General features: G+C 42.4%; 1 protein-coding gene across 2 annotated transcripts in view; it reads right to left on the minus strand.

Annotated features, from left to right (window-relative positions):
• The window catches only part of MCF2 (MCF.2 cell line derived transforming sequence), a 251,763-nt gene that overhangs the window by 174,930 nt on the left and 61,490 nt on the right, over positions 1-15,343 (minus strand). For both annotated transcript variants that reach the window (XM_073543572.1, XM_073543571.1), the window contains exons 2-3: positions 2,937-3,005; positions 580-694 (exon numbers count right to left, since the gene is read on the minus strand). In XM_073543572.1, coding sequence (XP_073399673.1) covers positions 580-694; positions 2,937-3,005 — 184 coding nt within the window. The remainder of the gene's footprint in view (positions 1-579; positions 695-2,936; positions 3,006-15,343) is intronic.

The following is a 15,343-nucleotide window of genomic DNA, read 5'->3' on the forward strand; positions in this document are numbered from 1 at the left end:
AGTTAACTGAGAATCTGTCCAAGTCATGCAAAGAGTGGGTAACATTTTGAATTGTCTGAAACAATAAAAGCTAAATGGTTCAAATTTTTTAATGAAACCCAAATGCAAAAATAATTTTTACACCAAAATACATGCATTAAAGTGAAAAATACAAATAACTGCCCTAGAAGTTTTTATAAATGAATATTCATGTTAATGGGCGGATATGTCCTAGATATTCACTCAGGCCATAATTCACATGAAAGTCATAAATACACGAATAGCAGCTAAATAAAGTGAAATATAATGGAGATATATTATATTAGTCTTTGGACTTTTGATTTCTATGTAGCTAATGTAAATTACAGGTGGGGTTGTCCCATAAGTGCAGGTAAATATCACATTATCCCTTCTCTTGTGTAAACCAGGAGACACTGTCATGGATGGATCTATCAAGCCGCGGTGTCTAAACATTTACTTATGAGAGATGATGAATATCTTTTCACTGATTGACCTTTCAAAGTAACTTTACACCCCCCTTAAAGCTAAAAAATTGTGTTTACAAAATGGCTTATGTCAGATCCATGTCTAGAGCCGTACCCTGGAACGGAGGTTAAATATGTCAGCACGGTCCTGAGCACGTCCTCCGGGACTTCATGGAATGTGGCGTTTTCGGGAAGTGTGATGATCCAGCCGTTATCCTTCCCCCGACCACCTGCGGAAAGTAAGTGACATTTCACATATATATCGGGAAAGCTGGGACATCTAGAAATACTTACAGGTAAGGAAGTGTTAAATCCTACAAAAAATGTTACAAGTTATTGTGAAGTTTCATTATAGAAAAATATTGGAGTGCTGTAGCTCATCCTTTCTTGTTACCCTAGAAAAAGCGCCACCTTTGTCCATGTCCAGGACTGAAGTTTAGCTCGATACATTGTGGTAGGGTGGCTCACTCGGCTGGACACAGAGGTATAAGCGGAACACTGTCTCTTTAAGAAAATGCTTGGTTTATTGAAGAAAGCATAAACCAAGCTTTAGAGCATAAACATGGCCCTCCTGCAAAAGAGTAAAACAAAGAAACAAAAATATACAGTCCTTTTTCCTAGCGGGGATCAACCCGCTTACAGGGAGCAAGGTCCATGGTTCAGATCAGCACACACTTTCCTGGAGTCCTCTCTCCTGGCACCTCCTGAACACTGAAGGCTTTGGCAGTCAGCCATTTAAGCCCAGACCTTGTGATCCCGACATTATGTGACTGATCACATGATCCTGACATAATACAGGTCCTGTAAGGACACTGCAAGTGGAGATATGTGGATCTTCTCCCACCCACTCTATAGAGGTCCACTAAAACCAGCCTATCATATAACTTTATATAAACTGTCCCAACACTCAGTGTGCTGGAGGAAACTATTCGTTTTACATAACTGACGCCATCATGTGCAGTGACACGTATTCCCCTCCATCACTTCACCAGTGACTCTGTCACAATATATAAATAGTGCTGGACAGTAATAACACGCAAGGCCCCTGTACAGAGGGTGGCACTGTTTCATCTCCTCGAATATTTTCTGCATAGTCAGATGGTCACAGTCATTTCAACAAACTATGCATAAATCAACAGTATAAACAAATATAAGAAACTTTGTAAGGTATATTAAAAGGTTATTCCCATCTTCTTGTCGGATAGAGCTTGTAAAAACAAACCCTTTTGCATTTTACTGCTTATTAAAATTTGAAGCCTTTCTTGAGATAATAACACTTTTCTTTTGTTTACATCTCATTGCCTAGGAGACCGACCAGTTATACTGTCTAGTTTGTAAGCACTACGCTGAATCTGGCCAAGATTAGGAGGTAACAGCGCTTTCCAGAGATCTTAGCCACTTTCAAAATAGCGCTTACAAGCTCAACATAAAAGCATTTGCAAGCACTGTGCATGTTCTGCTGTCTAGCAGTGGTGGTCGATCTCCAAGGAAATGAAAAGAAACCAAAGGGACAAAATGTTAACATCTGAAGAACAAAAGAGAATTTTAATAAGCAGCAAATTGCAAAATTTCTTGTATTTACAAGAACTATCCCCAACATTATACATTTATGAAGATTGGAATAAACCTTTAATAGAGAAAAATGTTTACTTCTCCAGTTATGAGCCAATTCCTACCCTCAACCCTGCCTCCTGGGGAATGTCAAGTTACATGTCCTATTATGCTTAATGGAGAGGGAATGAGGAGAGAGAGGTACTTGCACAGGCAGAGAATCAAATCCTGATGAAGCTTCTCTAGCAAATGATTTCTCTCACTACCATTGCTGGATTCACAGCTACACTGCTCAGTACAACTGTATGATGTCCTATAAACTGCTGCTCCTGTTTTGTCACGCAGAGATAGAAAAGCAGAACTCTCTCTCTCTCGAAGTGATGTCTACAGGAGTCCCTGTACAGAACCATATTAAAGGGGTTGTCCCATCTGGTACATAAATGTCTGGAAGATGAGGGTCTCAATGCTGGGAATTTCATCTATTTGAAGAATAAGGCAACACTACATGCTGCAGGGAATGAATGAAGAGGTAACCCACATTCTCAAGTCTGGATGCTAAATCACAACACTTTGTAGTCCCAACATATCCAACCTTTACGTTGCAGATCCAGTACAGCTAGAGGCCATGATGTCAGTGTGATCAGGTACTAGTGACACACAGTTGTCTAGCTGAATTTCTACACTTATATAGAGGAATATATTTACAAGAGCTGCGGTAACAAATGGTCTTTGACTTCATTATCTCCCCAAAGTAACCTTATATGTTCTAAATTCCCATAATGTTTTATTAAGTACACCTGCGTGGCATTACAGACTACAGGATAAAGCGCAGGGTATCACTTTGCCAAACAGTCCGCAAGTTCATGCCGAGGATTTAATTACAAGATCGCACAGAGGGACAGAGAGGAGCGCTCCGCTTACCTGAGAGAAAGGCAAATTCTTTCATCAACTGATCAGCGATGTCCTTTGCACAGATGGGAGCTGCCGTCTCTGTAAAACACAAGTTAAAAACACACACTTAACAGATCAGGTCAAACTATGTGAACACTATGACTCTAATTTCCTTTTCATATAGAGCAGGTGCCATGAAAACGTTACAGAGTTCTGATTCTTATCTATTGTGAATGCAGATTTGGACTATACGATTATAATACAGGCAGTAATTCAGGATTATTAAATAAATTGCAAATATCCTAATAATATCCTATTATTGAATGGATGGCGTTCCAGTATAGAATTCTCACCTATAGACCAAAGCAGGGGGCAACTAGAAAAAGCGTCTCTCTCTCAGGAGAAACCAGCACGTATTATGCATTATATGGATAGAACTTCATTTAAAAGGGAGTGCAATGATAATTTCCTATGATGGTGCTACAAGGAGAGAGAAAATGTATTGCGGTGTTCTCCCACGCTATATATTGATATTCTTATCATCAGAGATTCATTCTAAAGCCCCCAACAATAGAACAAAGTCAGTCAAACTTGGTGATTAGGTCAGGACTGGCCACTAATATATATGAGTATGACGTCAGGTCACAGAAGTATCAGGCATATTAGTTTCGACATGCCTGATCACTTCATGTCAGGGGAAATAGGCTACCGAGCCACAGAAGACTGTCTCCAGTGGAGGGACATTTGCCCACTTGGTAAGGGATGAATGCAATGTGCAGTAGGGAAGGATGGTGGCTCAGTGGTTAGCACTGTTGCTTTGCGTGCAGCGCTGGGGCTCTGGGTTCAAATCCCACCAAGGACAACATCTGCAAGGAGTTTGTATGTTCTCCCCGTGTTTGCATGGGTTTCCTCCAGGTTCTCTAGTTTCCTCTCACAATTCAAAGACATACTGATAGGGAATTTAAATTGTGAGACAGTGATAATAATGACGGTAAAGCACTGTGGAATATGATAGCACTATATATAGGCAACGCATAATAAATAAATAATAAAGTAGAAGAACTGCCCCTAAAGCTGTCCATAGCCGGAGAAGTATAGATTCACTGTGTGACATAGAGAAATAGTACATAGAAAGAAGCTATACCCCAACATAGAGAAAAGGGGACAGCAAACAGTGTGTCTCCTGTGCAATGGTGTACGCAACCAAAGTAAAGGGCATAAGGCGGATTACCCAAGGTATAATGTTTCCAGACAGTGAGGAGAATTGCCATCACGGATGGGGTGAACAATGGCTAGAATTTTATTGACCTAAAGGTAGGATAGTTAGCAGTGGTCACCTTTGTCAGAATTGTATTGAAACAGGCCTGACATATGCCGTGGATACTTGGGACTGTAGAAAGTTTAATGTTGTAAAATTCATTCAAAAACTCTGGGCGTTGAGTGGACTGGCTACCCCTTAATGTCCTCCAGCTATCACATCACATGGTCTAGCACAGCCAATCGGGGGGGACTATCACAGCCTCTGTAAAATATAACGTCTCAAGCAACGCCTTTTTTTATTTAAAGTCAAGTGATAGGTGTCCCGACATTATAGCTCATTCCACATAGAGAGAAAAAAAGGCCTAAATTTGACTGCGGCGTACTACTGCAGATCTGAATCACACTGAAAGTGGGAGTGGTAGTCTCAGTCTGTGAATAATAATCAAAAGATCCAAGTGATATATAGAAAATTGCTGTATCTGTATGGTCACTCAGTGTGACTGTGAAGTGATGTATCTGTATAGTCACTCAGTGTGACTGTGAAGTGCTGTAACTGTATAGTCACTCAGTGTGACAGTGAAGTGCTGTATCTGTATAGTCACTCAGTGTGACTGTGAAGTGATGTATCTGTATAGTCACTCAGTGTGACTGTGAAGTGCTGTAACTGTATAGTCACTCAGTGTGACTGTGAAGTGCTGTAACTGTATAGTCACTCAGTGTGACTGTGAAGTGCTGTATCTGTATGGTCACTCAGTGTGACAGTGAGGTGATTGTTCTATTCTGCAGTAAATGTTCCTTAATTCTGCAAACAAGGAGGGCAGATTAATACTCTTCTGTGCTAATTTTGTTTCTGAAGAAAAATTCTGAAACTAAGACTTGTGTGTCACATACAGTGTCCATTCGCCATTAAGAGACGGGTGTTCTTTCTTCACATAAAGCTAATTGAGATGTAGATGACTGATAAGGCGCTGTGAGATTTTTCCTATCGCTGTGTCCAATTTGAAAAGCAAATAGGACCAGTGCAGACTCAGCATCCGTAGACTTGAATGTAGAACCAGAGCGTGGGTACAATTCAAGTCTTAGTTTATTTAAACCTGGATACAGAAATAATACTTGAAATGTAAAGTGCTGCGGAATATGTCGGCGCTATAGAAATAAAATGTATTATTATTTATTATTATTACTTGTCGGTACAATACTGTAACTTTCCCTGAAGCAGCTGACATCGGTTGCTGCTGGCCAGAGATTAGTAACTTCACAAGCCGAGCACAATTAGTCACCTTCCTCAAAGCAACTCAGTCTATAAATTGGCTGCTTAGAGCAAGTGACCCATTAACTGCCGTGTGAAGCCACGACCAGTTTGAACCAACTTAAATGGAACAAACAATAGGCAAACAATTAATGACCAGCAGACGGCGGTGTAGCGAGATAATACATTTAGCAGAAAACAAATAGATGCAGACATTATTTTCTAAGATCTGCAAACTGAGCAGCTGAATAGTAATTATATCTGGGGGAGCAGTATAACGGACAAGTCCTAATTTTTTTTTACGCAAAAATAAGTTAAACATACCTGTCTACCTCACACAGTGTGCATATTGCAAGAATAAAATATTTTATTTTTTCCAGCACTTCCTTGATGTAATAGGCCAAAATTAGTCCCATAAATGCCCCAGAAAAGCATCTGTCTCCCCCTTGCCATACAGGTTGAGGTCACTTGGACATTAATAAGGGGTTCAATACAGCCTTCGGAGGCCTCTAATGTTTGGGGGAATTTGGTGAAACACGGAAATTTGAATTTCAAAAGATCCACCCAACTGTAACTGTCTCATCTGAAGCAAAACTCCTCTGCTGCCTGCAGTGCCTAGTTTGTCCTTCTGGATAACTCCAAGCTGAGAAACCCCCGTAACGGCGGTCCTGCCAAAACATTTTGTTGATTGCCTACCTTACACACAACTGTCAGATCTCTTACAAGTTCGGTATCCAAGACCGAATGGAAAGCAACAAAAATTGTGTTGTGATACAAGGAATGTCAGGAGGTGTGAGGACCACACACTATTATCTTATAAAGAGTTCAGGCTTGCATCAGGGGTTAAATCTTGCTACATTGCGGAAAGGATATGATGTTAGAAAAGTGTTAAAATCCATTACTCTGACTTTGTCGCTGAGATTTATTGAAATTCTTTCCACAGAAAACTAATTTGTAGATTCATCAAAGTAAAGTGTTATTCATCCTATGACCAGTCTGTTATTACTGTCAAATTCACATTTTTAGACATTTTGTTGGCCAAGGCTCTAAGTCTATGCAAAGTTCCATCAGCTGGGACTTACAGTATTTGGTTCGGTTCCCAGGAAACACAGACATACTAACAATTTTCTTATTCCCTGCAGAAACAAGAATTTAGAAAAGATAGAAAACTGCAGAGTAAGGCCGCATTCAGACATCAGTGATTTATCTTGTGGGTAAAAAAAGGAACAATTTTCAGCAGCGTTTTGTCATTTTTTACCATCAGTTTTATCAGTGATTTTCTCATAGTAAACTTACAAACCTTCTACCCATCACAATGATAGTCACAGACAGCACATAGATTGCACTGGTCCCATCGCAGACAAATAAACTTGTACTTTTAATTTTGATCAAAATCAGACGTGTGATTGAGATGGTCTAATAGAAAATTAATTCTAGACAAAAGAGTATTCCCATTCTTTGAAAGATTAGTGTTGTATGTTCAGACTTCACGGCACGGCACACTATACATATACAGTTGTGGCCAAAAGTATTGACACCCCTGCAATTCTGTCAGATAATACTCAGTTTCTTCCTGAAAATGATTACAAACACAAATTCTTTGGTATTATTATCTTCATTTAATTTGTCTTAAATGAAAAAACACAAAAGAGAATGAAGCAAAAAGCAAAACATTGATCATTTCACACAAAACTCCAAAAATGGGCCAGACAAAAGTATTGGCACCCTCAGCCTAATACTTGGTTGCACAACCTTTGGCAAAAATAACTGCGACCAACCGCTTCCAGTAACCATCAATGAGTTTCTTACAATGCTCTGCTGCAATTTTAGACCATTCTTCTTTGGCAAACTGCTCCAGGTCCCTGATACTAGAAGGGTGCCTTCTCCAAACTGCCATTTTTAGATCTCTCCACAGGTGTTCTATGGGATTCAGGTCTGGACTCATTGCTTGCCACCTTAGAAGTCTCCAGTGCTTTCTCTCAAACCATTTTCTAGTGCTTTTTGAAGTGTGTTTTGGGTCATTGTCCTGCTGGAAGACCCATTACCTCTGAGGGAGACCCAGCTTTCTCACACTGGGCCCTACATTGTGCTGCAAAATTTGTTGGTAGTCTTCAGACTTCATAATGCCATGCACACGGTCAAGCAGTCCAGTGCCAGAGGCAACAAAGCAACCCCAAAACATCAGGGAACCTCCACCATGTTTGACTGTAGGGACTGTGTTCTTTTCTTTGAATGCCTCTTTTTTTCTCCTGTAATCTCTATGTTGATGCCTTTGCCCAAAAAGCTCTACTTTTGTCTCATCTGACCAGAGAACATTCTTCCAAAACATTTTAGGCTTTTTCAGGTAAGTTTTGGCAAACTCCAGCCTGGCTTTTTTATGTCTCGGGGTAAGAAGTGGGGTCTTCCTGGGTCTCCTACCATACAGTCCCTTTTCATTCAGACGCCGACGGACAGTACGGGTTGACACTGTTGTACCCTCGGACTGCAGGGGAGCTTGAACTTGTTTGGATGTTAGTCGAGGTTCTTTATCCAACATCCGCACAATCTTGCATTGAAATCTCTTGTCAATTTTTCTATTCCATCCATATCTAGGGAGGTTAGCCACAGTGCCATGGGCTTTAAACTTCTTGATGACACTGCACACGGTAGACACAGGAACATTCAGGTCTTTGGAGATGGACTTGTAGCCTTGAGATTGCTCATGCTTCCTCACAATTTGGTTTCTCAAGTCCTCAGACAGTTCTTTGGTCTTCTTTCTTTTCCCAATGCTCAATGTGGTACACACAAGGACACAGGACAGAGGTTGAGTCAACTTTAATCCATGTCAACTGGCTGCAAGTGTGATCTAGTTATTGCCAACACCTGTTAGGTGCCACAGGTAAGTTACAGGTGCTGTTAATTACACAAATTAGAGAAGAATCACATGATTTTTCGAACAGTGCCAATACTTTTGTCCACCCTCTTTTTTATGTTTGGTGTGGAATTATATCCAATTTGGCTTTAGGACAATTCTTTTTGTGTTTTTTCATTTATGACAAATTAAATGAAGATAATAATAACAAAGAATTAGTGTTTGCAATCATTTTCAGGAAGAAACTGAGTATTATCTGACAGAATTGCAGGGGTGTCAATACTTTTGGCCACAACTGTATGTGATATGACTGATTGAAAGGGTTTCACTCAAAAACAATATAGATTGAACCAGGCTTGGAGAGCACTCTACACATCTCAAATTCACAAACAGTTCTTGAAATATGTTTAATTAGAATCTTAAGTCATGTACTCTACATTTCTTTCAATCACAGAACATGTGTTTGATGAACTTAACTGTTTACTCCTTATTATGTGAGTTAGGCCTCATTCAGAAGTTTCATCATTGTGTTCTTCTACCCATTGCAGCGTTAAAACGGTCAACAATGAGTGACGATGGATGATGTGATTTTCAAAGACATATGCCCTGATTTTGTAAGACCAGCGATTTTCTCGCCAGTTTTGAAAGGGGAGTGTGATGAAGTCAGAGGCTCCTGATTTATTAAGGTGCACCACACCATAAAAGGCCACACAATAGATTGTCATGAATTAGACAAGCTATGGCATCGTATCTCTGTCGGACCACCCATTTTGATGGTGAAAATGGCATGTAAACACCAAAAGTCACAAAATGTTGACGTACTTTCAATTTGCACCAAAATATTTCAACTTTTAAAATCTTCTACTCTGCTTTTTTGTTAATGCTTTTATGAATAGGGTGATTTTGATTTGGACATCTAAATGAAGCCTTAGGGCTGTATGTAAAGTAATCAAGAAGTGAATAAAAATAGACACAATCGGATCATGAAATTGCCCACTGCAGCAGAGGATCGGAGTCATGAATTTGTGGGAAGCAGTGACCTGTGGTGATATTGATGAGGACTTGTCCACATTTGACAAGAACCAAATCATGATGAGAATAAAAACATGATGACAAATGGAAGCTTAGAGGCATTAAAGAGTATTATAGGAAATAAGTATTCTTTATTGTTTGGCAGGCGATGACTGACCAACAGTGGCATAACTAGAGTCTGATGGACCCTGGTGCAAAATGAGGATGATGAGAGGGCTTGTGAAATATGGGAAAATAATATCATTTTGATTTCTGATGGAATTCCACATCAAGATAAAGTTTGGCTCAAAAATACTTGCTTCAGACCACTCAGTCCCCTTCCCTTGGCATGCATTCCCCAAGGCTGTAAAAGCAATGCAATGTTTTTGTTTACTTAAAAACTCTAGGAACAATCTCTTTGAAGCTCAGTGACCACCAATTATCACAAGGGTGTGAGTTCTAGTGCAGGCACAACCAAACTAATCTCCTTTTGTGTAACTCAGGCACTACAAGTCACAGCAAGGCTCTGCAGTATTGAATCTGGAAAATAACCTATTATAACAGAATGCAATATCTCTGAGACTAGCCGAGCACATAATCAGAATCGGCATTTCTTCCCCCACACGCCCGTGCCTGGCAGCCACCTGTAGCACTCTGCATTATTGAGTTATAAAACATTGCTACCAGGAATTACAGACGGTAGGCATATTTAGTCTATATGCCAGATAAAATCCAGCAGAATCCAGTGGCACTGCTGCCATTCCATTCAGAGCTTCGGCGGAAAGTTATGAGCCCTCACGGTTCTGGACAGAAAATCATACTCTCAGAGATGGCAGAGAGGCTGCACAAGGGGGTGGGCACAAAGTGTGGGAGGGAACAGCCTAGGATATAAGAGACAGCTGCTCCTTTTGGACTTAGTTTTTTCTACTGGCAGGATGATCCGTTGACTGACGCAGCCAGGAAAACCACATAACTTAGATTTTGACATCTGATCTATCAGCACCTCCCTGTGGTCACATGCTACATAATACGGTAATTGCAACCCTTCTATACCCTGTCCTTGTACTACACTCTTGACTGTATACCTGTATATTATTCTTGTAAATATATATATAGTAGCTGTATATTTCTAGTGTGCTTTTTTAAATATAAAATTAATCTTGGGCTGCTCTTTTATCTTGATACATGAATCCCCACGTCTGCATGCTCCGTTGGTTATATTTTATGCTACCCGGGTTGGTTTCTGACCTGATATAAGCCTGTTGTCAGACAGGGCTTATGTCAAACGAAGAACTGGTGGTGGCATACGGTAATGTGTTAGTAAGGAGCCCAGACAGTGCCGGCTGGGAGGTACATATATCCCCAGCCTGGACTGGTGATGTACATCTCTCCTCACTGAGAGCACCTCAATAACTTGTACCTATAAGGGAAGCCTTTCCGCCTTTCCGGCGACTATTTGCCCTTGGTGCAGTTCCCTGACAGACCTGGGGCAAATGTTGGCATCAGAGAGCAGATCCCTGCTGGGTTCTTCTCTCCCCTCCCCCGAGGTGAGTGAAGTCAACACCCCCTTCCCCTGTGCAATCGGTCACAGGGATGTCAATTAGTGCCAGGGAGGTTGTTCTGCCCTCTGATATAGGGCAGTCTGTTTTGTATTATGTGCTGGGTTAATTATAGCACCATCTAGTGGTGGCTGAATTTATAGCAGTGTTTTTGATAGCATTATATAGTCTGTGCCTTTAACAGAAGCAAAGCTCTTTGGGATTGAAGCAGTGCTTCGTGGGAAGGAAGCAATGTATTCTGGGATGAAGAAGGGCCATTTTGCTTCTGTGTATATCATAGGATGCACGTGTTTACCTGTCCTCCATCTTAATTCTCCAACTTGAATTCGTTATCTGGTTAAAGCTTATCTGGTAAGCTCAATCTTTCTTACAATGCAGTGTGTGTGCAGAGAGTTTATTAGCTGCATTCAGTAGATGTAATTAGACACCTGTGTTTTTTCTATGTAGATTGCATCACACTAAATGCTTCCTGTATCTGTGTTAACTGTGTGATCATCTACCCAATACTTATGCATGTTATTTGTATTCCTTGTAGTTTTACCGCGCATGTTCTATACTCTTCACAAATAAACAAATTAGACTACAGAGAACAGTCTGCTTATTTTGGAAAAACATGCAAAACACAAGCCGCGGAGACACCATCACATGTTTCTCAACGCAAGCAATGACTAGCCAGGTCTTTCCCCGGGAAGGAACAACCACGGGAAGGGCAGTCTCCAATGAAGGAAACCACCTATGCCAAAACATGGTATCCATCCACAGACAGCTGTTTCGGGGTATTGCCCCTCATCAGTGTTAAGTAGGAAACTCCAAAATATTTCCCATAAGGGATGGGGGCATTGCTCTAGAATCACTGCGTTGAGAAACATGTGATGGTGTCTCCGCAGTGTTGGATGCTTATTTTGGAAGACAGAGCTGTGGTTTATGCTGTATGCTGGATTGCACATCATGTCAGCGTGCCTGAAGGCAGAATAGTAAAACAGATCGCCATACGCCTGCGACAGTGAATTCAAGCTGTAAGGGACCGCTATCACCCAGACTGCGCCGCACACGGGTACTACAGCAGCCGCCATACAGCAGCAGGAGACAAGCCCAGGGCTCAGTAAAGGACCGCCGGTCGCATGCGGTGATTGCATAGACTGTACGGGACCGCTAACACCCATACTGCTCCGCATACGGGTATCATAGCAGCCACCATACAGCCGCAGAATGCTACTGCAACCCGCCAAGAAGTGCTACATCTTTCCCGCCACGCGGAAGCTGCCATACATAGACTGTTTCCCAGGAATATACTAAGCAGCACTCAGCTAATGGCACAATGTCTCGGAAAAGGTCACTAGCAAGATCCAGCAGGTCGTCCTTAGCAGAGCTAGCTGCTGTCGCTCGCGCCAAGGCCGAAGCAGCCAAAGTGAGATCCTCCTTCGCCAAACGAGAGATGCATCTAAAGCTGAGACAAGCAGATCAAGAAGCCGAAACTGTACATTTGCAGGCAGAGAGAAGCCGAAACCGCCCGTTTGCAGGCAGTGAGAGAGACGGAAGCCGCATGTCTGCAGGCAGAAAGAGCGGCAGAAGCTGCACGTTTGCAAGCAGAGCTAGAAAGACTTGCGGCAGACAAAGAGACAGCAGCTGCAATAGCTAAAGCAGAGTATTTGGAAGCTATGAAAGATCCTGATTCTGAGAGACACAGCAGCATTCTCGGACCAGATCTAGAGCAGCAAGATCCAGCGCAACGCTTCGCAGAGCACGTCCGTCAACATTCCGGTGTAGATGACAGCCCTGGCGCATCATATCGATCAGCCCATGCCGATTACCAGTGATCCAACCCCGAGCTTCACTACCATAGGCAAAGAGACGTCCAGCACAGAGATGTCGACTACAGCTACCGTTCCATTGAAAAGAAGGTACAGCTCCCATCCCGCCTTAAAGAGACACCTTCTTCAACAACAAGGTACCGCACAGACTATCCAGAGTCACAAGCATCTTACAGGTATGGTGATGTACCACACACTAGACATGACTATCACACACTGGCTCGTGCCAGCACTGACGGAGAAATCAAGGACCTTGCAAAGTTCCTTGCCCGCCAAGAACTGGTTACAAAGGGACTTGTAAAGCTCACTGACAAACCCGAGAACTATCGTTCATGGCGAGCCTCGTTCCGGAACGCCATTCATGGTCTGGACCTTTCTTGTGGTGAGGAGTTAGATTTCCTCGTAAAGTGGCTTGGAAGTGAGTCAGTCGAGCTTGTCAAAAGACTGAGAGACATTAATGTAAAGCATCCTCGCACAGCCCTACATAAGGTGTGGGAAAGACTCAATGAATGCTATGGGGCAGTAGAAGTCATAGAGAATGCTTTATATAAAAGAATTGAGGATTTTCCTAAGATAGGACCTAAAGGTTATCTAAAGCTTAGAGAAGTGAGAGATTTGTTGAACGAGTTTCAGGTTGCTCAGCAGGAAGGAGACTTGCCCGGATTGGCATTCTTAGATACCGCTAGGGGTGTCAATCTGATAATACAGAAACTTCCTTACAACCTACAACAAAAGTGGATTACATGTGGATCAGAGTATAAACACAATCATAATGTATCATTTCCTCCTTTCAATGTATTTGTTGAGTTTGTCACCAAACAATCTAGGATTAGAAATGACCCTAGTTTTGATTTTACTCTGTCGTGTTCCACTGCCACTGGTGTCAAACCCGGTAAGACACTCGTGGCAGTCCACAAAACTAGCATTGATTCCGCAGGCCCTCCTCACAAGGTGAATAAAACCCCTCCAGACTAGAGCAAACCTCAGGATGTCAGTAAATATTGTTCTCTACACAAGAAACCACATCCTCTACTAAAATGCAGAGCCTTCAGGGAGAAGTCTTTAGAGGATCGTAAAGGTTTCCTCAAGGAGAACAACATCTGCTTCAAATGTTGTGCCGCAACCTCTCACTTCGCCAGGAACTGTGAAGCTAGCGTGAAATGTGCAGAATGCAGCAGCATGGATCACAATATAGCCTTGCACCCTGGATCACCTCCACAAGTGTTGTCGCAAGCAGAGGAGCATGATGGAAAGCAGAAGGACACTGATGAAGACACCCCAGGTGTCAGCTCTAAATGTACTCACAGGAGGAAGGTCCTGTTCAAAAATCTACCTTGTCCGAGTTTATCCCGCAGGCCGCAAGGACAAAGCCTTCAAGATTTATGGAATCCTGGATGACCAAAGTAACAGGTCTCTAGCCAGGTCCATCTTCTTTGACAACTTCAGCATTGTAGGCCCTGGTTCTCCCTACACCCTGAGAACATGTTCAGGTACCGTTGAGACGGCAGGGAGAAAAGCAACCGGATACAAAGTGGAGTCCATAGATGGCCAGACCTGCCTACCACTACCGACCATCCTGGAGTGCAACCAGATTCGTGACAACAGGTCAGAAATACCTTCACGGGAGGTGGCGACATATCACCCCCAGCTAAAGCGTATAGTCCACCTGATACCTGAACTAGATCCAGGAACCCCAATAGCTCCACTTCTGGGAATAGATATACTACAAGTCCACAAGACTAGAGAATGTATAAATGGCTCCAGGAATGCTCCGTACGCACAGAGGCACGACCTCGGATGGGTCATCATAGGGGACGTCTGCCTAGGAGGAGCACACAAGCCGGCCTTAGTTGACAGCATGCTTACCAATACTCTTGAAAATGGACATCCGTCTCTCTTCCAGCCAGGTAAGAGTAGCTTCCTGGTAAAAGAGTTGCCACACAATGCTCCTCTACCTTGTCCATTAGCTGATCCTTCCTGTGAAGACCACTCATGTGACGGCGACCAAGATCACATAGGGTGCACAGTTTTCCACAGAACAAGAGAGGACAACAAGGTAGCAATATCCATAGAAGACAGACTGTTTTTGGACATCATGGATCGGGAGATGGTAAGAGATGAGTCAAAGAGTTGGATGGCCCCTCAACCATTTAAACCCCAGAGGCAACGCTTACCCAACAACAGAGAACCTGTCTACGGTCAATTTGTCTCCCTCAAACGCAAATTTCAGAAGGAACCTGAAATGACAGAGCATTTCTTTGCCTTCATGGAGAAAATACTTCAGAATGGCCATGCAGAAATTGCACCTGTGCTTCAAGATGCCGAGGAATGTTGGTATCTACCCATTTTTGGCGTGTATCATCCTAAGAAACCTGGTCAGATTCGAGTAGTATTTGACTCAAGCGCCAGATATGAAGGTGTCTCACTAAATAATGTCTTTTTGTCTTGCCCAGACCTCAACAACAGACTGCTAGGAGTACTTCTTCGCTTCCGTAAAGACGCAGTGGCATTCATGGCTGACATGCAACAGATGTTTCATTGTTTCCTTGTCAAAAAAGAACATAGAAACTATTTGAGGTTTTTCTGGTACCGCGGTAATGACCCCTACAAAGACATCGTGGAGTATCGGATGAGAGTACACATCTTCAGGAACGGCCCTTCCCCTGCTGTCGCAATCTACGGTCTTAGACATTCAG

The sequence above is a fragment of the Dendrobates tinctorius genome, unplaced genomic scaffold (assembly GCF_039654945.1).
Source record: "Dendrobates tinctorius isolate UK_male_01 unplaced genomic scaffold, ASM3965494v1 ptg000133l, whole genome shotgun sequence".
Taxonomy (NCBI): domain Eukaryota; kingdom Metazoa; phylum Chordata; class Amphibia; order Anura; family Dendrobatidae; genus Dendrobates; species Dendrobates tinctorius.